The 23,516-nt window shown below is 44.5% G+C and overlaps 1 protein-coding gene across 5 annotated transcripts in view; it reads left to right on the forward strand.

Annotated features, from left to right (window-relative positions):
• DPF3 (double PHD fingers 3) overlaps positions 1-23,516 on the forward strand; it is a 499,249-nt gene that overhangs the window by 367,366 nt on the left and 108,367 nt on the right. For all 5 annotated transcript variants that reach the window (XR_014968956.1, XR_014968957.1, XM_085627278.1 and 2 more), the window contains exon 5: positions 22,742-22,837. Coding sequence is in view for 3 of the 5 variants with exons in the window: in XM_085627278.1 (XP_085483404.1) it covers positions 22,742-22,837 (96 nt within the window). In the remaining 2 variants the exon portion in view is untranslated. The remainder of the gene's footprint in view (positions 1-22,741; positions 22,838-23,516) is intronic.

Genomic DNA, 23,516 nt, shown 5'->3' on the forward strand with positions numbered 1-23,516 from the left:
GCAACACAAGAAAAACCAGCACATAAAACCTGTTTTTAAGGGGAAAATTAGTGTTGATGTATATAGAAAAAAAGGCAGGGACGCGGCCATACAAAACAAGTAGACGAGGAGAAGTCATAGAAAATAAATACTGATGTACTGAGTCGAGGTGAGGCTTTATTCATGAGTCTTTAAAATCACACATTAACAGAGGAGCAGGAATGGGTATTAAATAAGGGAATTTCCATCTGTCCAGAACATTTCAACTACGTAGACACTCGATTGACACATACACATTTGTGAGAAAATTAAAGCAGGGTAAAGTGCATGCAATGAATAAAGAGAAATGGACAACAATTATATCAACAAGAAGGCTACAACCTCACAATTGAACAAATTCTCGACCTACTCAGCTTATGCAAAATTGTAAGTGAGGACGACCAATAAGTGAGAGCGGAGTATTACAACTGTCATCAATTTATCTTAAATATTTAAGTACCATGTCCAGTAAAGCCAATTCGTCATTGTTTATGAATTGATGTCTCAAGGCGTACAAAAAGTTGGATGAAATAAGAAGTCATGTAAAAAGTGAGAATTTAACTAAGAGAGAGAGACCAGGGACAACCTACAGAACAATGAAAGTATTATTGCAAAGCCTGTCTACAAAGATGCAAAAGTCATGATGATGAATAAGATGCAATATATCAAAGAGGCAAATGATAAAATAGAAACTATGAAAAATTGAATAAAAATGAAATCTATTCAATCAATGAAAGGTATGATAAACTAATGGGAACAAGGGTGAATATCATTATATAAAGACTAAAACTCTAACTATGCCTTATTAGTTTCTCTCCAAACGTTCAATAGTCTTTTCAACTGTAATTCTTCATTTGAAAGAAGTTCACAGTGTGAAGACTATTATCTAGCTTCATTGGTAAGGAACATCATCTCGTATATCAGCGGCACAGACCTGTTCCATATCCTGTCCAACATCAATTAGCAAAACGATTACTTCTTGCTAACAATCGATGTCTCACTACATATATCCATCAGATTTGATGGTGGGTGCAAAGCCTGTGACTCCTCCTTGAAACAATTGGGGAGCTAAAACACTCCAACATGCTACCAACAATGATTGATATCTACCTGAAAAACAATGTGTTCGAGGCATGTGAGCTGTAGATGACATGATGTGCATAGCCCGCCATTTAGTGTTGGGTCCGGATGCTTGCACTATGTTTTTGTTCGAAGAAGTCTTTTCTAGTCACGAGGTAGGTGACTCCTCTTTTCAGTGATAGTGTGCATGGGCATCGACTCAATTGTTAGATTATTTTTTTCCGCCATGTGGTTCGGATGTGAATTGCTGCGCTCTGGTTCGGCACAGTTTCTCGGGTTCCCTTCGACGCGCAATCCGCTACCCTCGAGGGTATTGTTTCTCGATCACGTTTCCTATTCTCCGTGTATCGTTTCAAACCAAGAATCTACGATCGGACAACTCGTGGAGGGCAGTTGGGCCAACCCGCACCGGGCTCGCTAGCAGTCGATGGTACGAACTCCATTCAAGCTCTGTCCCGGGTGTCGCGCCAAATTTCCGCGCACCGACCTGCACGAAGTGTGCAATCTCTATTTGTCCCTGGAGCACGACGAGAAAGACTGCGACGCATGCCGATCGTTTCTATCGAAGAAGACGCTCTGTGATCGTTGGACTCGACGTCACGAAATGCAACAACAAGGCGGCTCCGTACTGGACATCTTCCGAGAAGATTCCGGCCAAGAACATGCTCAAGGAGCGGAGGAAGAAGAGCATGTCTCCGTGTCCGAAGCCGACTCCAACATGGAAGAAGAGGAGCAAGTTGCACTGGGTCAGCGTATCGTGAGTACAGGAACCCCTTTGCCCCAACAACCAAAACCTAAGAAGGCTCCGGTCCTTTCTCTGCCTGCGGGCCAAGGTCGGCACCAAGAAAAAGTTTCGAGCACCCCGCCCGCGGGCCGGCGCCGCAACACAAAGAAAAGCATTCCAGTTCTGGATTGAGTCTGCACCCTAGCGGCACTGAACTGGAATCCTCTGTGCCGAAAACCAAGCATGTCCATCCTCCATCTTTGTCCAAGCCTAAACCTTTAGTGCCAAAGAGTTTGGTGCCGAAACTCTTGACACCGAAAACTACAACTAAAGAGAAAAAGACTCCAACAAAGGATTTTCGGTCCGATGTTCCACCTCCGGATCCAAAACAAAAAGAACTGGTTATCAAACCAGATACTGGACATATTCATGCCAAATTACCAGAAAAAAGGAAATTGGCACATTAGGATGAACATCATATACCTCTAAAGAAAAGGAATATGGGTACAAACCCATCACCACCTGATATTCCACCTCCTTCACCTACTAATCCTCACCTACTTATTACCCCCACTAATTCCCCACCACCGCTATCACCTGACCCACAGGATGAGGGGGATGGGGATGACAACAGATCACAAGATGCTGATCCATGGGAGGATTATAATACTGATCCACATACATTTGTATCAGTCTAGGCCATCACCTCTTGATTGCAATATAGGTTATATTGAGCTTCTTAATAGGGCTGCTCACTATCATGGGCTGGAATTACATAAAGAAACTTTAGAGGAGGACCTCTTATTCGAGACATTAAGCTCAAGTCAAAAACTACACACACTTTACCAATGCTTAAGGGAATGCTTAAGCATGCAGATGAGGTTTTCAAAGACCCTGTCAGGGCAAGAATAATCACGCCCAGGGTTGAGGAAAAAATATAAACCAGCACCTACTGACACAGCTTACATCAAAGGTCAACTGCCCTTGGACTCTTTGGTGGTCTCTAATGCGCGTAAAAGAGCAAATTCACAAACAGATGAGGCCCGTCCTCCTGATAAAGAGTCCAAGTTAATTGATGCCTCTGGTAAAAGGGTCGCTTCTCAGGCAGCTACTCCCTGGCGCATTGCCAATGCTCAGGCTTTGTTAGCTAGATATGATAGAGCTCATTATGATGAGTTGGAAAAACTTAATCCAATATCTGCCTAATGAGCATAAAGCTAAGGCAAATAATCTCATACAAGAAGGAAAACTCATGACCAATACCTCCATCAAATGTGCATTAGATGCAGCAGACATAGCAGCACGTGCAGTAAACCAAAGTGTGTTGCTACGCAGACACGCATGGTTAAGAATATCAGGTTTCAAACCCGAGGTACAGGCCTCTATTCTTAATCAACCTTTTGACAAGGAACACCTATTTGGCCCAGCAGTTGACACCTCGCTGGAAAAAATGAAAAAGGACACTGAGGTCGCAAAGTCCATGGGGGCTTTACAATTACCTGCTAGTAGAGGTTCCTTTCACCGCTCCTTTTACAGGGGTAGGTCCAAAACTGTTACCACAGAAAATCCATCCTCCTCTTACAAGGGCAACAATTAATCACCCTCATCAAGAGGATATTTTAGAGGAGATTTTAGAGGAAACAATGGTAACGGAAGAGGCAGAGGCAACTCCACAAGCACTTCCCCCGCTAATAACAAACAGTGGCCTGCTTCCACTACCCTCTGATCATTCCACTCCTGTCGGGGGACGTCTCTCTCAATTTCTCCCTGTCTGGAACACCATCACCTCAGACAAATGGGTTCTACAAATTATCCAATATGGTTACTGCCTGGAACTTACAGACACTCCCCCAAACATTCTTCCAAGATCTCATAGGAACATTTCACCCTTCTGAAAAAAGAGGTTCAATCTCTGTTAGAAAAAGGAGCAATAGAGCCAGTCCCATTAGAACATCAAGGAACCGATACATACTCCCTATACTTCTTAATTCCCAAGAAGGACGGATCTCTCAGACCTATACTGGACCTCAGAGAACTCAATCTATACATTCAATCGGACCACTTTCACATGGTCACTCTACAGCAAGTACTTCCACTCATTCAACAAGGCGACTTCCTGTCCACTCTGGACTTAAAGGACACCTATTTCCATATCCCAATAGATCCTGCTCATCGCAAATACCTAAGGTTCGTGGCAGCAGGACAGCATTATCAGTTCAAGGTGCTCCCATTTGGAGTAACAACCTCACCCAGAGTTTTCACCAAGTGCTTAGCAGTAGTCTCAGCTCACCTTCGAAGACAACACATTCACGTCTTCCCCATCTGGACGACTGGCTCATAAAAGCCAGCTCGCAAAAAAGCCTTCTCCGTCACACTCACAAAACAGTGCAGTTGCTCCACGATCTGGGATTCACAGTAAACCTGTCCAAGTCTCATCTACAACCATCCAACACACAGGTGTATCTGGGAGCCACAATAGATACATAAAAGGCTTTGGCCTACCCCAATCCAGCCAGAATCCACAACATGCAGTCTCTGCTTTGCCAGTTAAAGCCTCATCACTCATTACCAGCTCGAGTGTTCATGCAGTTACTACGGATGATGGCGTCTTGCATACAAATAGTTCCTTACGCAAGACTTCAGATGCGTCCCCTTCAGGACTGCTTAGCACGTCAATGGAACCAGGCTCCAGTTCGGTTATCGGATCTAGTGTTGGTGGATGGCCGCACCCATCGCTCTCTGCAGTGGTGAAATACACAAAACCTTTCAAAAGGGCGGGCCTTCATCGACCCGGTTTCACAGATGGTGCTAACAGCAGACGCATCGCTCACTGGTTGGGGAGCTCATCTCCAAACACGTACAATTCAGGTCATGTGGAGCCTGCAGCAAAACAGCTCCACATAAACCATCTAGAGCTGCTAGCAATTTTTCTAGCGCTCAAAGCGTTTCAAGTTCATCTAGTAGGCAAAGCTGTCCTGATCCGTACAGACAACATGACAGCAATGTACTACATACAAAAACAAGGGGGACACACTCTCTCCAGCTGTCACAACTAGCACAGACCATCGGGAGATGGGCCATACATCACAGAATGTTTCTCCTGGCAGAACACCTTCCAGGAGTAAGATCAACTCCACCCTCAAGTTCCCCTCCCATTCTTTCAAATGTGGGGCTTTCCAGACATAGATCTGTTTGCCACAAACCTAAACGCAAAATGCCCAAACTTCGCATCCAGACATCCACACCCATTGTCCAAAGGCAATGCACTATGGAGGAATTGGTCAGGGATATTTGCTTACGCTTTTCCGCCTCTTCCACTTATTCCATTTGTGGTTCGGAGGCTCAGACAGGTGTCCCTGCCATTAATCCTAGTTGCTCCCACATGGGCTCGACCACCCTGGTTCACAACCCCGTTGGAGCTCTCAGTAGTTCCTCACCAAAAACTACACCTCACCCCGAATATGCTCACTCAGAGCCATGGAGAAATAAGACATCCAGATCCCAGCCATCTCAACCTTACGATCTGGCACCTGAAATCTTGGAGTTTAGCTACCTTAATCTTCCGCCAGACTGTAAAGATATTATGAAAGAGGCAAGACGTCCTACCACAAGAGCATGCTATGCAGCAAAGTGGAAACAATTTGTTATATACCGCAATAACAATCAAATAGATCCACTTGACGCTTCGGTTCAAAACATCATTTGCTATTTACTACATCTGCAACGTTCCAATTTAGCATACTCTTCCATACGCTTCCATCTTGCTGCAATAGCTGCATACCTACAGAACAGACAGCATCTGTCTGTTTTTAGAGTGCCTGTCATCAAAGCATTTATGGAGGGACTTAAAAGAATCATTCCTCCAAGACTTTCACTTGCTCCAGTGTGGAATTTCAACATTGTCCTCACCAGACTAATGGGTGCACCCTTTGAACCACTGCATAAATGTGAAATACAATTTCTTATTGGGAAGGTAGCTTGCCGCATAGCTATCACATCTCTGAGGAGAGTGGGTGAGCTTCAAGCACTAGCCATACAAGAACCATTCTTACAAATACATCAAAACAAAGTGGTTCTGCGGTCCATCCCTAAATTTCTACCAAAAGTCATTTCTGCCTTTCATATCAACCAATCTGTTGAGTTGACTGTGTTCTTCCCTCAGCCAGATTCTGTGACAGAATGTACTTTACACACTTTAGATGTGAAAAGAGCTATTCTTTACTTTATAGAAAGTACAAAACCTTTCCGCAAAACAAAACCACTATTTGTCGCTTTTGCTCCACAACATAAAGGCAATCCAATATCAAAGTCAGGCATTGCAATAATGATAGTCAAATGCATTCAGATATGGTATGAAAAAGCAAAAAGAACTTTAACAATTCCCCCTAGAGCACACTCCACTCGCGAACTAGGGGCTTCTATGTCATTTCTAGGAAACATACCCAAAGCTGCAACATGGTCTACACCTCACACATTCTCATAACACTATTGTGTAGATGTGTTAGCAAGCTAGTGTGGGTCAAGCAGTTTTACGTACACCATTTCAAACCACTGCAACAGCAACAGGTTAGCCACTGCTTTGGGAGATAACTGCTTTGTAGTCTATGCACAGCATAGTCGAACGGAAAATGCTACTTACCCAGTATGCATCTGTTCTTTGCATGTAGAGCTGTAGCGTCACGTGCACACCCGCCTCCCCGGGTACCTATACCTGTTGCAGTTACATCTTACTTAAATACATACATACATGGACATCTCTTACTATTCTTACTAACTCCATCATCACCCTCTGCGGCAAACAATCTAAAAATGGAGTCCATGCCCATGCGCACTATCACCGAAAGGAGGAGTCACCTACCTCGTGACTGGAAAAGACTTCTTCGAACAAAAACAAAGTGCAAACATCCGGACCCAACACTAGATGGCGGGCTATGCACAGCATGTGACTCTACAGCTCTACATGCCAAGAACAGATGCATACTGGGTAAGTAGCATTTTCCTTTATTTTTTGGTCACCAATTGTATAGACTAAAATGTGGAAGCACCATGGAACTCTCCTTGTCCCCTAGCTATGCACATCTCGCAATGGGAGAATATTGCCTTGGCGTAGCAAAATGAAGACCGGCATGTGTTTGAGGTGTTAGTACAGAGGCCACCCAAATTCTAGTGGACTCACTCCTACAGCACGCATGCGTAAAAATATAAACCTCTGTTTTGATTTAAGATGCGTTTAAAACAGCTGTGTAAAATAGTGATAGATTACAAGTATGCCTCTGACACGAAGTAAGCACCGCTGGGAGTAGAAAATTCTACCCCAGATCCTACAGCAGTGAGCAAGACAGGCAGATAAAGCTGTGGTGAAGGGGCTGTTACTATGGGCAGTGACAAGATGCCCCTGGCTGGAGGTCACGTTGCATCAAGGCTCTGCTAAGACAAGCTGGCAGTGCCAGTGATCCCAAGTCCAGGCCTCTGGGATTCATTTCCGGGGCAACTGTTTGAGGAGAGACTTTCACAGCAGAGGGTAGCAGCTTTGTATCTAGACTGTAAAATGCAAGGAAACACTCCTTGAAATCAGAAGACTTCTAAAAAAAATAATTGTTTCAGCAAGGATAAATTACATGTTTGACAGAGAAATCCCAGTTTTAAATGGATTAGGTCAGTAAAGAATTTTTGGGAAAAAACAAATTGTTTTTGCTTGAAGCTGCACTATTAGTTACTGTCAAAAACAAAATATGCTTGCAGAACACCGGAGGATCAGAGTTAATACGCTCCAGTATTATAAAGGATTATAATAAATAACCGTAACAAGGCAGGAATGTGCTGCTTGGGGGGGAAAGACGGTGTCACTGAACTGCTTGAGAGCCAGGGTTTAGGTTAAAAAAAAAAAATACATAAACTGGTATAAAAGTGGCCCTTTCCTCTTGCAGTGTTGAGTGGTTGCAAGTAGGAGCTCTGATAAGCATGACTTAACAAAGAAACCTGCGGTACAGTGTCAGCTATTTTGGCACCAAACGGTTAATCTCAAGAACAATAGATTAATATTGGTTCGAATTGATGATCTAAAGTGATCTATACCTCATTACCATCCCTGTGGTCTGCCAAAGAATACCACATAGAGTCCAGCTGGATAAGACGGCTACCCTAACTGCATACTCTGTACCAGACTATTGTTGTTGCCTTTGCTCCTTTCCTTTTCCACTTCTCCCCATAGTTGACTTTCTGTGCTTTTGTTACATTATGTTGAAATTTGTGTAGCGCTGTATTTCCATTATTACACCCTTGTGGTGCTGATGGGTTTGAGAATCATCAAGCCACAGTCTTGAGGATTCTGTGATAGGCCCAAGTTTATTTTCTATTTGTATAAATGGGCAAAGGCTTAAAATGTAACAAGTCCCTGGCCATGGATTTTCCCGGTTGTTGGGCTGTTACCATATGTCATTTACTCGCCACAACTCTTAGCGGTTCTTCATCAACAGGAGTGCCTGTTTAGTTTGTCTGCTTTTGCTTGACAAGAGCTCTCTCCTTTCTCGAAAACCATGTCTCGAGCGAGTCTGCGCTTATCGGTGTAAGCCTTCATTTTGCATTAGCGAAAGGTGTCAGTGTCACAAATCTTGTCACAGTCTAATGAACAGCTGGTGGTCCGTTATTATATATTCATTCCATGAGCTCCCTCGAACAGCAAGGTGGCAAGACTTTCTCCGGTCGTGGAGTGAGGAGTGGAACGGTAGGCACGAAGGGTGGGCATAAAGCAGACTTGAGGTTGATGCCTTTCAGTGTGGCATGTTTAACCACCCTTTTTAAAGTACTCCTAAATCGTTCATAGTGCCATTAGCCTGTGGCCAGAGGGGTGTACTTTTCTGATGTTTGAGAACGTCTTTGATCTCTCTGCTATTGAAGGGTGGACCGTTGTCAGATTTGAGAATGGAGGGAACACCCCATGTTGTGAAAATGTCATCCAGCCTCTCGATGACTGTCATGTGTGGTTGATGATAAGTCTTTTACTAGAGGAAAACATGAGTACTCATCAACAACTACCATTAGATGATGCCCGTTATTGAGGGGTGCGAAGAAGTCAATGCAATCCTCTCCCAAGCTTTCTTAGGTAGCCCAGACATGCTCAATGGGTGCTGAGTCGTTTCTGGCGACAGGCAATTGCATAGAAGACAAACTTAAAGCTACCTTTTAACTTGTTCATCAAGACGTGGGAACAACACTAGATGCCTGGGGTCTCTTTTAGTTGCAGCAAGCCACAATGTCCTTCGGGTGCCAGTTCAATAACTTGTTGCCTCAGGCTTTCAGGGATAACTATTCTTGCCTCTCGTAGTATGACACCATCATGTGTAACAGAGTTCTTCACAAACATTTTTACATTTCTGGTACTCAACACCATCTGTAAGAGGTTGAGTATGCTTCCTCCATAATTGTGGTGTAATGGTTTCCTTAAGCTCAAGCATGTCTTTGTCAGTACTAGTAGCTGTCATAATCTGTTCAATAGAAAGAGCTGCAGGTGCCCTTGACTTTACAATGAAATTGATGTAGTCTTCAGCTGCTTTAGACGTTGTGCTATGACGTTGCAGCGGCACTCGGGAAAAGTAGTCTGCTGGATTTTGATCTTTCTCTTGTTTGTGCACAATAGAGTAGTCCTACTCCTGCCGACGCAACCCCCACAGTTCTCGATGCAAGGGGGCATCTTAGCTTTTGGATTTCCGATGCTGGTGAGCAATGCTTGATGATCTGTGACCAGGGTGAAATGCTTTCCGTACTGAAACACATGGAAGTGATACACCCATACTAAACCTATGCTTTTTTTCTCCAGTTGAGAATGAGCATTTTAGGTCTAAGATAGACTCTGGCTAGCATAGGCCAGAATGTGTCTAAGCATCAGGCTGTTCATTATGTTGTCCAAGGAGCACACCCAACCCCACCAGGCTTGCATCCACACAATCTCTGTATGGTATTTCGGATTAAAGGAACAACTGCAGACTGCTTCCTGAGGCACACGTGGCACGCATGAGCGGTTTGCTGGACCACGGCAAACTCTCAGGGAGAGCAGCCTTGTATCATTGAGGGGGCATGTATCCCCTATCTCGTCGCCAGTTGTAGTGTTTTCCCCAGCCCGAGAGCATGTAACAGACCACGCCACACACAGAGCTCTGGTTTGCACATCTTTATTCTTCAGCATGCAACCGTTAACTGAACACACTGCATCACACCCAGCCAAACCCATCAGATTACGTAACCACTAGTGTCCTCGTACAGAAACACAGGACATGACAGTAAGGTCACAGTCAGCTAGATTTGCTGGTACTGGAACTTGTGACTACATTTACTCAGATCCTAGAGGTGGAGGCTGATTGACATGGATCATTTCAGTTCACCCTAGACTGAGCCAGAGGCTCTGCTAGGAGTGTGGATTGTATACCCTTTAAGCGGCTAGAAGCACAGCCAGTCGTTAAGTCTATGACCTGCGATGCAGTCCAATGTAAGTCACCCAACTTTGAATTAGGCCACATGGCCACCTTAGCTGCAATGGGAATGCAGAGGAAACTGGGGGTTTAGGTTACTATCTCATATAATGAAGTGCAAGTGTGGTTTGCGGATTATCGTTCATGCTGGCCAGGTTTGTCTTGTTGGTCTTGTTTCAGCAGCATAGTCCAACATCCATCACAACTCATTAGACGAGACCGATCGCATAAATCCAATGGAGATCGTATATGTCGTATAGTTTGGAATCACTGCGCTCATAGCCGCACTTCTGAATCAATAGGATGTCTTCATCAGACCTCTCCACAAATGAACGAATGTCATTTGTAGAGCGCACAGCTGCTTCCCAAGAATTGTACGTTTGCTGAATAAGCCTGTAGAGCGGCGCAGTAAGACTCCTTATTCCCTAAAAATTATGCTTTAAACACCTTTCCCGTATCTAGATCGCTCTGAGGTTTAGGGAGCCTTTTCCACTTTTTAGCAGCATAATAGAATAAATGAACATGCATATTCATATCTCTTAACTCCAAATAAACTTTAGATAAACCTCCTAAGACAGGATCACCGCACCAGACGCATTTAAAAAATCAAGGCGCTGACAGGGACCCCTTATTCACACAGTCATCTCTCACAGAGCCAACAGGACTGTTATTCAGGGCAAACCACAATCTCATGTGCACAACACAACACCAGGTCTATATAATCTGCTAAGCACTGTGACTGTAACAGACCAGACCCTTCTGTCTCACCCTTGGTATTGAGTCCAAAATTATTGCTCTCCTTTCCCAAAAAGAGGCACTATGCTGTCCTCTTTGTTGCGTGCAGCATTCCATTCCACCGCACCTAGGGTTCAGCTATATAACCGATAGAGTGCAGTGGCTGCACAGAGATGGACCTCTAGAGAAGTTCCTGAGCAAGGGATTAATGACTGGAACAAAAACTCTGGAGATGTTTGGGGAAAAAGATGCTTGCCTCTCTTTACAGGCATCTGAAGCCAGCCAGTCCCAGGCTCTGAACAGATGGCGGAGTAACACACAAGAGCCTCTCTTCCATAGATGCACGGTTTCTGGTTCAGCCAAAGGTTCCTCGTGTTTTGACCTGAATGTTGTCACCAGAATCCCTGTGTGTGTCCTCTTTGTGTGTGACGTGAGCGGATCGCGGAAGGCTTTGGGGGTAAAGTGTACAAGGCTCATATTAAGTATGGGCTGTAACAAAGTGTGGCCAAGTGGTAATACTTGGTTTACTTGCCAGTAAGGTCCTCCCCTTCCTCGTCGTAGTTTTGGATTCCATTCCTGCAGATATCCTTTGCGTTGAGTGCAGAAACATCTAGCGGATGGTTCCCAGCACATCCCACTACACTCCTCTGTCCCGAGGTAGTGAGCTCTTGATGGGGGGATAGGTCTGGTTTTTCAGTACGCTGGTTTTGTGCTTTGGCAGTCGTGTAACATAAATCCAACAAGGCTCTGTGAGTTGTGCTTCTATTTTCCAGAGAAAGGGTCATGGGGAGTCTTTTAGGCTTCATGTTAAACTTGCCATCTGGGCGCAATACTGTTCGAGTATGGAGTTTGGGAACTGCTTGAAGACCGTAGAATGCTCCATCTTCAGAGGCACAAAGGAGTCCCTGCAAATCTACAGATCCCTAAATCTTCCATGTTTCAGCAGTGAATGGACTATGGACATAAAACCATAAACTTGCAATGTTTAGTTCTGAATGATAATCCTTTAGTGTTCAGCTAGACACTCCCTGGCCACTTTTAATATGCAATGCAGTGCGTAGGATGGACATGGTGCGTAAACTGTCCATGAAGAACTATGCTTGCATTGGTGACTCTTCAGTTTGTAGCCATGACTTGCCTATTTCAGCAGGTCTCAGCCAGCTGCTAGTAGCAGAATTGTGTAGCATGCTAGTGTCAGAGTGGGCCACATGACCGCCTGCTTTATCATGAGTTATCCTGTAATTAATACGTTGTAGATCGGTTGAACAGAAACAGATATTTCCCCGGCATCCACAATGACAGCTGACATTTACAATTGGCTGCACAGTAATTAGTTACTGTCGACAGATTATTTGAGCCGGATGTTGAATTGGTTCTTCCCCCACATTGCCAAACCACTGTCATTTGTGATTGGCTTAGGAATGTGTTGACATCATACCTGGGAGGGGCTGCAGTAGGATCAAAGCAGTGTGTAAGGCGAGGTTAGTTGCTTGACTTCGGCCCTTGCTTAGCTCTGATTTACTGCAGGACGAGAAGGTCCTTATTCAGGCTTCGTGATCTAGGCGCAGTGTCTGAGATCTTTCAGCTGTGGAATTCACTAAACTGTAGGACCTTGGAGTGATGATCACTATGGGTCACTTTGGAATGTTGCGACCTATGGTTCCGTGTTACACGAAGCACGTGTCCGAGCTCCCCCAACGCGGACTAGTGAAGCCTTGATGTCTACTCTGCCAAAAGACCATCCCTGGGAGCAGAGTGGTTCCAGGAGTGTGGACCTCAGTGGGGGGGGGGGGGGGGGGGGGGGGGGAGATTTGAGTGGAAAGTGACATGCCTCCCTACTGGGGTAGCATGCGCGATTGACGGGCTGATACATGGTCCACACATGACAGAGGACCACATATTTTTTAATCTTTCCCAAAGTTCCTGGAGAAGTCATGTGTGTCGAGTATTGGGTTGTGGTAACATTATGCTCTAACACTTGCATAATTGAAACCGCATAATCTGTAGTAGACATTTGTTTATATAATAGCTTTGGTAGTGTATATGTTCTGGGAGCATGGTGATTTTTTTAATTATGCTGATGGCTCTTGTAAATGCTATACTTGCATGTAGGCACTAATGGACCACGTTAACAGCTTTGTTTTTTTATAAGGGCCGCGTGTTTCTTCGTAGCTGCATCGGTTTACTAATTAATACTGCATCATTCGCATTCCTCTTCCACCGTCCTGCCCATGGTAGCAGGTGCAAAGTGCAATGAGGTTTGCAGGATGGATTCTGAAGGACAGCTCGCTTGCCGTTAGGATGCTGCCGCATCATTGTTGGACTTGGCCACTCTTGGGCACAGATGGCGAGTCGGATTGCCCTGTAGTTTCTGTAGTTTGATGTCCTCCCTGAGCCATGTGTCAGGTGGCGAGCTGTAGTTGCGCATTATCTTTCCAAGACCGTGCTTGCACTTGTATGGATGCAGTTGTTAATGCCTGTGTTTTGTCTGCATTGGAATACATGACTTTTGAGACGCCAATCCTGTTGCAAAAAAATATATATCTATATTACGTATTTTCTGTCAGTAAAAGGAAGTTTTATCATTGTACAAACTTCAGCAAACTCAGAACTTAAATCAAGTGTTATGTTGAGCCAGAGATCCCCTCTATATTTGCCGAAGGTTTCTTAATGCTTACATTTAATGGAATGCGTTCCCGCGCGCCCTTCCCTGCCAACCCAGATGGTAATTAGGACGTTTTTGCGTTCCAATCTACCATTGGCCTGGTTTTAGGCAGTCTGCCTATGCAACAGACAAGCTTGTTGGATAGCCATGCTTGCCCGTGACCTTCAAGTGCCTCGCCTCCTCTGGAGATCAAGGGCCTGTAACCTGTCCCGTGAAAAGTAGGGAAAGAGTTCTCCCCCGTATCTTGCCATATAAGGTTGATCTTTTCTATATGCCTTAACCATCAAAAGCTAGAGTGGCGCCACAAATTATGTTATCTTTAGCTGAGCTCGTAGCCTTGCTCCTTAGCACCCCAAATGCTTTCCATGATTCAGGGTGAGATCCGATGACTGTCGAGTAGTAAGCATGCCCCTCTGAAAAAGATAAACAAAACTTCATTTCCGGCTACCAGTCTTGGAAGCCCTTAAACAATAAAAAACAATTTGATGACCTTCCAGATAATCTTTGAAGGGTTTAAATCCCCTTATCATGCTGATTTCAAGTAACAAGGTGGCCATTAAGTTAGATGTGCTCTTGGCGGAAGCATGCCTCTCCAATTGCCAGACATTTTGATATAACTGTAAATAATTTCATTCTCATAAAATGTTCTAGACTGTTTACCCACGCCTTAGATTTTTTGAAAGGCATTGTGGGTGCTGCTCTATCGAATGTCCACTTTCTGCTGGAGTGTCCATGAGTCTGACCTGGTTAAGGCATTTTCTTCTGGCTCAGACTCCTGCCCACAGCGGCGTTCCACCATCCGAGGTGAAATGTAAATGTTGTAAATGTTGTAGACTTGTAAAGCGCACAGCTGCCCCAGCAACAGGGCGTCCCAGCGCTGTAGACCGCTGGGGAACCCGTCCTGGCTATCCCTGTGAGATGGTCCCTTTCTGGGTATCTCCAAGGTGAAACCAGGCATCCCCGGCGTCTGTATGGGGCCGTTGTAGAGATGAGGCAAGCTTAATGCCCAGAGTTGCCGAGTGTGTTCCTGGTTAGAGTAGGTACTGAGGCGAGAATTATCAAGTCCGTTTTGACCCTGGTCCACGACCCTGCTGCTTCGGGAATTGAACCCTGGTCTCTGGCCGATTCTCTGCTTACGGGTCTGCCGCCTCTAACCAGTGAGCCACACCTCTCCACCAGGTGAAGACTAGATTCGCTAATGTTGCTTCAAGCGACACCTCTCTCCAAGGTGTTCTGTCTCCGGACCACCTGAGACACATCTTTGTTAGGTTCTGAGGTGGTAGAGTTAATCCTGTCCCGAGAGCGGTGGTGGATCGAAGTTTTGATTCTAGACTCACAAACTGGTGAGGCCGGTGTAATAATTACAGTTCAACATATTCTCCTTAGCAAGGACTGCCAGGGGTATATCTTCCATTAGTGCATCAGGTCCAGTGGCACTGGGGTCCAGAGGGCTTCATATTGCTGTATTTTATTATTCAAACAACAACTAGGGAGCCAATTCCTTCATTGTACTAGGGCCCAGGAGACACAGGCTTCGCTACTACTAGAAATATCCACCACACACTTATGCAGAATATGGATGGATTGTACATTGGTAACAACCATTCTACCTGCATAAGAAAACACACACCTTTCCCACCTCCTCAAAGTCATCCCAATGGCATTGATGCAGATGTCCAGGTAGTGATTTGAAGTAGCCCCGCTTCAAAACCATCTAGTTCTTGGTTTTCTCTTCATCGGAAACCCAGGGATATGAGATTTATGCCAGCAACTCTGAGGTGGCCATTTCAGAACCTCTTGAATGTTCAGGCACATGCACCAGTTATACGTTTCGGACCCCACCTCGCTGCAAACGTAACCAGTTCAAAATCCAGGCTGGTGGTTGGGTCTCCTCATAAGGAAGGGCCACCATAAACTCCGGAATTGTGTAGGACAAAATTGAGTGCGAATCTGCAAAGGTAGATTTCTTCTCCCAGGGGTACATAGAAAAAGGTACTATGAGGCTGGTATTCGCTAACCCTGGGCATTGGGTTTTCCACCTCAACTAATACCCGCAGCATTTAGGCGGCTGTCGCTTTAGGGACCTAAAGAAGTGTATGGACGATAAAAATATTTTCTACTGAATATTTTCAGATTTCAAAGTAAATTCAGCTAATTGAGTTGTCTCTCGATGGATTATACAAAAAATTAATGACCATTGAAGTATTGATCATATTTTGGCCCTTTAAAGGGATGAAACCTGAGCAGGTCTTGTTATCGATAGAGCATGCTTTAGTCTTTCTGATAAGAAACCTCACAAATTCTAAATAAACCATGTATCATAAAAAATATGGGACTGCGGGACAAAATGGATATATATTTTTACTGACATGAAATGTTCTTGTTTTTTGTGGTTGCCAAAGATGTGGCCTGTTAAACTTTTGGGCAATCACACGTTGAATCTTACTAGTCAGTCGTAAAGTAGAGCGCACTCTATTTGATGAGCCTTGCCTTCTCTGTTTTGATGTTAGGACTCCAAATGGCTTGCCAAGGGGACAGACGGCAAGTCTAATTACTGGGCCTGTGGTTTTCATAAATTGGCTTCCTCCCTTCGCAGCTTCGAGAGCGACTGGCTGCAATTATGGCCCATCTCTCCCAGAGAGAGCCGCTTCCCTGGATTGGCACAGTTGAGACAACTGGCATTTAACTAAAAGGGTTTGAGAACTCCTGTGGCTGTAAGGCCAGGGGCAGAAAATCACATACATGTTTTCTGATTGGGGGGGAAAAAAGCTTTTCTTGCGTATTTTTAGCTTTCAGGTCTTGCAAGCTGCGAACGTTTTATTTCACAAGACAGGAAAATGACAGAGTTGTTCATAAAAAGGGCTGATGCTCCCTGCAAATTTAGACTTGTAGATAAAGGGCTGGACCCAGTTCTCAGGAAGCCCTGGCAGGTTGCTGAAGTGGCGATGGCCACAAGATTCTGCACCATCTTATCCTTAGTAGAGGACAATTCTTTCTAGTTCCAGGAATGTCTGTAGGATGTTCCCCCTTAAAAAGGGTGTTCAATGAAGTAGGTGCCAGTTTGGACCCACTTCAGAGTTCTGCTCTTCCAACGTTCGTTATTGTTTTCCACATGAATTTTACATCATAAATAGGTCTCCCGGTTTTATGGTATTTATTTTTTTGCCATTTCCGTCTGTTTTTTATCCATATTTATTTTGGGTTTTGTGGAAAAATTAAGCTGAAATTAGTATATTTCTACATTTATTTAACTGCTAAAATTCCTTTCTTTTTTAACCCCTTTATCTATCAATCCACACATCTATTGGCCTGGCAGTCATGGCAAACATTGTTTAGAATTACTCAAAAGGCACCCCAATTTCCGTTTTTATCCACATTTGAAAATTAATACAAACAAAAAAATAAATGTTTTCTGTCTGTATTTATCTGTAAAAATCAGTAAAAACGGAAAACAGGGAGCCTTAATCATAAATGAAAATAAAAATCACTTCATTCGATATTGGTTGTTGCCCGCAAGTCTCTGGCATTCAGTCTTCAAGACAATGAATATACATATCCAGCTCACATTCTGTACTATTGAGAAGAGGACAAGCACACAATTTTGTGGAGTCTGCTGAAGAGAAAGAAATCCTCTTTGCTGCAAACTCTTGGCACAGTGGTTCCTGTGGGAAGCAGTCTGAAGACAAAAAGCACAACTTCACCCTTCCTTGGCCGCACCCCACAAATTCACCTTTTCTGATTTTATTGGGGTAACAAGTATGCCGCTTGATGTTTTCTAGATCTGTTCGAGTCCACTGAATACTGGCCTGGTACTTTTATTCGATTGACGCACTATACACAAACCCTTAAACGCCAAGCGAGCTAACACATCAAGCCGATATAGCTAGCACATGTATGTCCCTAATTCATCCAAGAGAGCGTTTGCAGTGCAACCTTGTTCTGTACTGTCCGGTGAGGGTGTTTTTGTGAAAAATGGAAACAAGGCTCTGCAAGAAAGTCTGTTTTTTGTACTTAAAATTACATCAATAAAAGGTTTTCTGTGCTAAGGTCACCAACTTCACAGCACTCTGGAAGAAGCAGTTGTGTCAAAAACCTTATTTTTTTGTTTTTCTTTAGCCAGTTTTTGCATTTTTCTAAGTGGTAGTCCATTATTCCTAATTTTTATGTTTCCATGCTCTTGCAGTCTGTGATAGAAAGGTGTCTACTTTTCAGATAATTCTGGTATTAGGATTTCCCAGTGGCAGCCGAGCACAAACCCAAATAGTGCAGCCGTTCAGCATGGCAAGTTGGATACAATCTGGATTTCCCTCCACTCTGCTGAACCACATGGCAAAACTACACCCAGAAGAATAACCATTTCCTCTTGCTTACCAAAGGGAAGGGGATGCTCGGTACCCCAGGCGGCCAGAAAGACTGTTGGGGCATTGGGAATAGGGGTTGATCCAACACAAGGGTGGCCCACCCACTCCCATATATTTTCTAAAACAAAAATATATATCCACGGTGTCTAGTGGGCTTTTTGCCACCCCCTCATTTCTTGGAACATTTGTAGAATACCCAGGGAGGTGGGTGCAGAAAGGCTGTTGGACCTTGACAGTTTTTTTTTTTTTATTAAATTGATTTATTTATATTTTTTAACTATTTTTACTTTTGGGGTGAGGACACAGGCTGATGGGGGGTGGAAGAATTCCCACTTCTCCTTTTTGTGTTGTAAGCAGGCATTGAATGGGGTAAACAACCCCTCTCCTCTCCCAGGGCTGGCTGAAAGACTGTTGTACCTGGGTTGACGGGGGGAAAACAAGCCTGAAAGGAAACCGCTTTTTGCAGGTGTACCCTCACGTTTTGTCCCCATTTTGACCAGTAGGTACTGGTGTAATGGCTGTGAAATGCCCTGAGCCTTGCTAAATAGCTCTCAGTGTATGTGCTTTGATCCTTCAAATGATTAATAATTTTTGATTGGTTTGTCCCCAATTGGCATAGCCTAACTTACTTATCAGTCCATAGTATATTGTATCAGGGGTACCCAGGTCATTTAAGTTCAAGTGTTTCCCAGGGACTGCAGCACTTGTTGTGCCACCCTGAGGGGAACAGGGTAAACATGTCTCCCAGTCTGCCACTGCAGACTGGAAGTGCAGTTTTAAACTGCTAATATGACTTTGCCATCTAATGTAGTGGCAAAGCCCAATCCTCCTCTTCTAATATATGGAAGTCACCCCTAAGGCAGGCCTTACGAGGTGTTACCTCTCTCAGGCAGGAAGCCACTTGGGTATTAGCCCAAAAAGCGAGTTTTAAAGGTGAAGTCTCCTTTGAAGGGCAAATGGGGAACACTTTGGAGAGGGGCTGCTCTATTGTTTAGGTAGACAGGCTGGCACAAGGAACAGGGAAGGTGAAGCCAGTTATCAAACAGGCTTTCCCCTTGATAGTCACACCTGTGGGTTTGGCTACGGAGCTCCTCATCCCAAGAGAGGGGTTCTGCCATATTGGGAGTGGGCAGAATAGTGCATCTTTGGATAGCCAGATGTCACTCTTGCCAGGAACTAGCCATCAGGTGGGAGGCAACATGGTAGTCCTTTGGCTACCAACTGCATCCTACCCTGAGGGTGTTTTCTAAGCATTAATAGAGTGCCCTGGCATCCAGAACTCCGATTTTGTCTGGCCTGGAAGGACAAAAGAAGGACTGCCTTGCTGCACAGTGGAACCGGTGAGCGGCGGCACCGCATGGATTGCACCTGATGAACCTGGGTGGCTAGCAAAAGAGAGGGAATGTGCCCCCTGTGTCCTTCTCAAGGAGAAGTTGTCTCCAGAGCCCAGCCAAAGCTAAGAAACTCCAAGGGTCAGTTAGCTGACCTCCTGTTCACAGCACAGGGGCACAACAGCTGAGAAGCCTGCTGGGGCAAGTTGGTAGCCCAAAATCTTCAAGCCGCGCCAACCACTGTAGTGCAGCACCAGAGATAAGCACCTGATGCTCAAAGTTGCACCTGAGTTTGCTGAGCCCAGAAGAATCAAGGGAGTGCAGATTGATCACCCAGAGTTATTGCATAGGGAGGGATTTGGTTGTGACCGCGACCCTAGGCAAGAGGTAGCCCAGTAATGACTGGACTACTACCAGTACAAAGACGTTTACCCTGTGACCAGGACTGTCTCACGCCCTTTGTGGACCAAGGAGTAGCTGCAGGAAGACCCCCGTGGATCGCATTGGATCCACAGCATCCTTGAGCATCTTCAGCATCCTTCATCCCTTGCATCCGGACCACTTCAATAGGAAACCATTGCAGAAGGATAACTGCTGGTTCCCCTGACTGGTTCCTGACTGGAGTTTATCGCCCGAAGGGACTCTAAGTGACTGCAATACAACTATCCCAACCTTTTGGTGAAAAAGTTTCTAATTGTCATATTTGTTGAATTTGCCAATGCGTGTTCGCAGTTGAGTGAAATGCTTTGATTTACTATAGCTTGTAAATCCTATATCTCCGGAACCCTCAGGTAGATGTTCTTCGTTGTGGTATCTGACAATTCTATTTTTATAAATTGGTGTCTGATTTCTTTGTTGTCAAGGCGTTTTCTTCCTCAATTGTTTTGGTGCTGCCTAAATGCATTGCACTTGTTCCTTACTGTAAGCCTTGCTGCTCAGAGCTACAGCTACCCAGGATTGAGCTGAACGTTTGACAAACGAAACGTAAGGGATGCTAAAGGGGTTGGAAGTGTATTATACAGTGAGGTTGCACACCTACACCATATAATGCACCCCCTTTCCACACAAAGCTATGCCTGGGACGGTGTTGTATGACATTACCATGCATGCCTTTACCACGCATGGTGAGTATATTTAAGGCAAGTGAAAAACTCTATCAATCTGTCTATCTATTATAAATTACACTAAACCCCCTTATTTATTTACTCCTAATCTTTTGCTACCACTACCCACCCCTAAAAACCCTCAAATTACCCGTACGTCCCTTTACAACTAGTCAACCCTCAACCCACCCACCCATACCTTCCTTTACCACTGCTCACCTCGAAACCTAAATTTACTCATACCTTCCTTTGCGACTACCCACCCCGAATCCTAAAGTTACCTTCTCTTATGAGTTTATTTTATTTTAAATATTTATCTATATCCAGTGCTTAATTTGTGAAAGAGAGCCTGCCGGTGCCCGAAGCTCTGCTCAGAAGCCGGCATTTGGTGCAATTAATCACCGGCGCACTGGTAGTCTTTAATCCACTCCCAGACACTCCATGCCCGGTTGTATGATAGAGGCACGCATGGCTAAATCACGCCAGACTCTACCTCGCAGCCCAAACAACGAATGTGTCTTAACCATGCATTCCTTAACACCGCATGCTTTACCAAGCAATTTCGTTGTAGATGCATATATGGTAAGAGGGTATGCGTGGTTACGTTTGCCACTAATCTGACTCCCCGCCCTAAGCCCTATTATTCGAAACCCTACCTGCCGTCTTACCCCCCAGCCCTGAGACCCAAAACCTGCCCTGAAAACTACCCCTGCCCTAAGGCCTAAAACCCTGCCCCTTACCATACACAACCTCGCCCCCTGCTGTCCCTTAATCTACCCTAATGTCTTCCACTGTCCTGACACCTAAAACCCTGCCGTCAATTAAACTATCATTTTCCCACCCCCCTACCCTAAGGCCTAAGTAGTTTAAGCGCATATGGCACCATGGTGACGGACGTCCCAATTACTTGTGGGCAATCTTCGTCTTAGTCATCGTCAACTCATTCCTGACAGTGAAAGTTGCCTCATCCAACAGACTGGACGTTCATATCCTACCATAATATTAAGGCAATCATTAGGCAAGCCAATGGGTCTGGTTTTATGTAGTAACACAAATACATGCATGTACAAATGCACATAGGCATTTGTGTGGTCTGTCTTAAACTTGCCTCCTTCTGTATCTTGTATGTCTGTGTCTTATTTTTAATTCAGTATGGTTGAGGTGCTGCATGAGACCAGTAATCATGCTTGGGGAATAAAAATACAGGAACACTGCAAGCTTGATGGAGACATAGGGTGCACGAAAGAGACACGTGGAACACAAACCTATCACAAAAAGATGACCAGCATTTGTGCGTGCCTGTGTTAGCACGAGTTTGCACGAGAGCTATGCCTGTTTTTGTTAGGTTGCCTTCCATGGGACAAACGTCTCCAGTTTCTGTCCCGAGGTTTTTCTGTAGTCCTCCCCTTTGGATGATGGCCGTTTCCTCCTCTGGTTTTACCATTGTTGGGAGTCCAATGAAAATGTCTTGCTGGCAAAGTGAAGGTTGCTAACCTTGGATGAGTGCAGTTCCTCATTGGTCCTTCTATGCGCCACAGCTTGCGTCCAGAGCTGGGCTTTCATAGAACAGATCAGTACGCTGCGGAAGTCGCAGTCTTGGTTTGCTTTAGTTGAACCAGTTACTAACGCGGTCAATGGCAACAATCTGGAAAAGGAAAACCCACTGATGAATGAGTGTACATGAAGTTACCTGACCACATTTGTAATCATTTTTTAACATCAGTATTTTCCATACAAAAATGGTGCATGGAATTTCAAATACTATAAAAAAGATAGTATTTTGCCTGCTGGAGCACTGCATATAAAATGGTACTTTTTGTCTGTCCTTTAGCAGAAATTCCAGTCCATCATGAGGGTTCACCTATGATGCTACCTTATATTGCCTTAATGCAGTGCTGGCCTTGCGTATATTAACTCTAAAGCAACCCATGCTTCTGTCCAATCCCTTGAGGAGATGTCCATGTTTTGGAAGCTATGTGGAATTATTAGACAAAATAGCTTCAAGTCGTGCTGCTTTGTGGCCAGTACCAAAAAGGTCCAAACAAAGACGAGCAGCTCACAATGACATGGATGGTAAATAAAATTATTGCCAGATAGGGGGGATTCACTTAAACAGCCTTTGACTCAGCAGAAGATACACATGTTTAGGATTGTTCCTACAGCTAAGTAAGCGTTCCTAATCCTAAAGACGTGTCGTGTCAGTTTGTTGGATCATCAAAGTTCCTGATTAAAAGAGACATCATCTTTTTTGTCCCATAGAGGGTTCTAGAAAACGACGAGTTTGCAGATGAATTACGCGATGAAGAAGAAGAAATAGAAGATACACCGAAAAGAAGACACAGGGGTCGGGGACGAGTAAGTAATCTTTACAAGAAAACAAATGTGGAATAGCTTGCGGCCGCACAAAAATATGCCAGCTGTGTAATGGTTGAGGGATCCGGGTACAGTGGAGCTGCTGAGCGCGCGGTCTAAGAAGTAAGTTCGGCAAAAGCTTCTTATTTTGTGATGCAGTTTTCCAAAGCTGTATGTCAATCCCAGAGCGGAGGTATGAAATGTCAAGTCAAAACGGTTTACTGTGAAAAACCTAAAAAAAACAATGCACTTCAAATTTAATCATACAATAAAATATCTTATATTCGAGAATTCCAACTTTGGGTGTAAAGCTGCTATTTTCACATAGCACATGTATAACATTGACAGCGCTCTAAGCCTGCCCGCCCCAGATGTCTGTTTTTCCAGCAGAATTTGTAAGTATGAGATTAGCTCAACAACCTCTTTCCTTTGTCTGATCTGATGGGCGTGGTTAGCACCCAGGCTTCTCTTTTTTCGAATAGACTTTGCTGAAAAATGACAAAGGCCTGATCACGCTTCTACTTGGGCGACATTCCGAAGTATACAAAAAGTGATGGATGGAACGCTTGAAAGAATCTGAGCCACTGGTAATTACTTGCTCCACCTCCGAAGCCATCATTGTTTTGTACACCATGCCACCTCAGTTTGGACCCCGAAATATGCAAATCAGTCTTGACCCTGC

This window comes from Triturus cristatus, chromosome 9 (genome assembly GCF_964204655.1).
Source record: "Triturus cristatus chromosome 9, aTriCri1.1, whole genome shotgun sequence".
Classification (NCBI taxonomy): domain Eukaryota; kingdom Metazoa; phylum Chordata; class Amphibia; order Caudata; family Salamandridae; genus Triturus; species Triturus cristatus.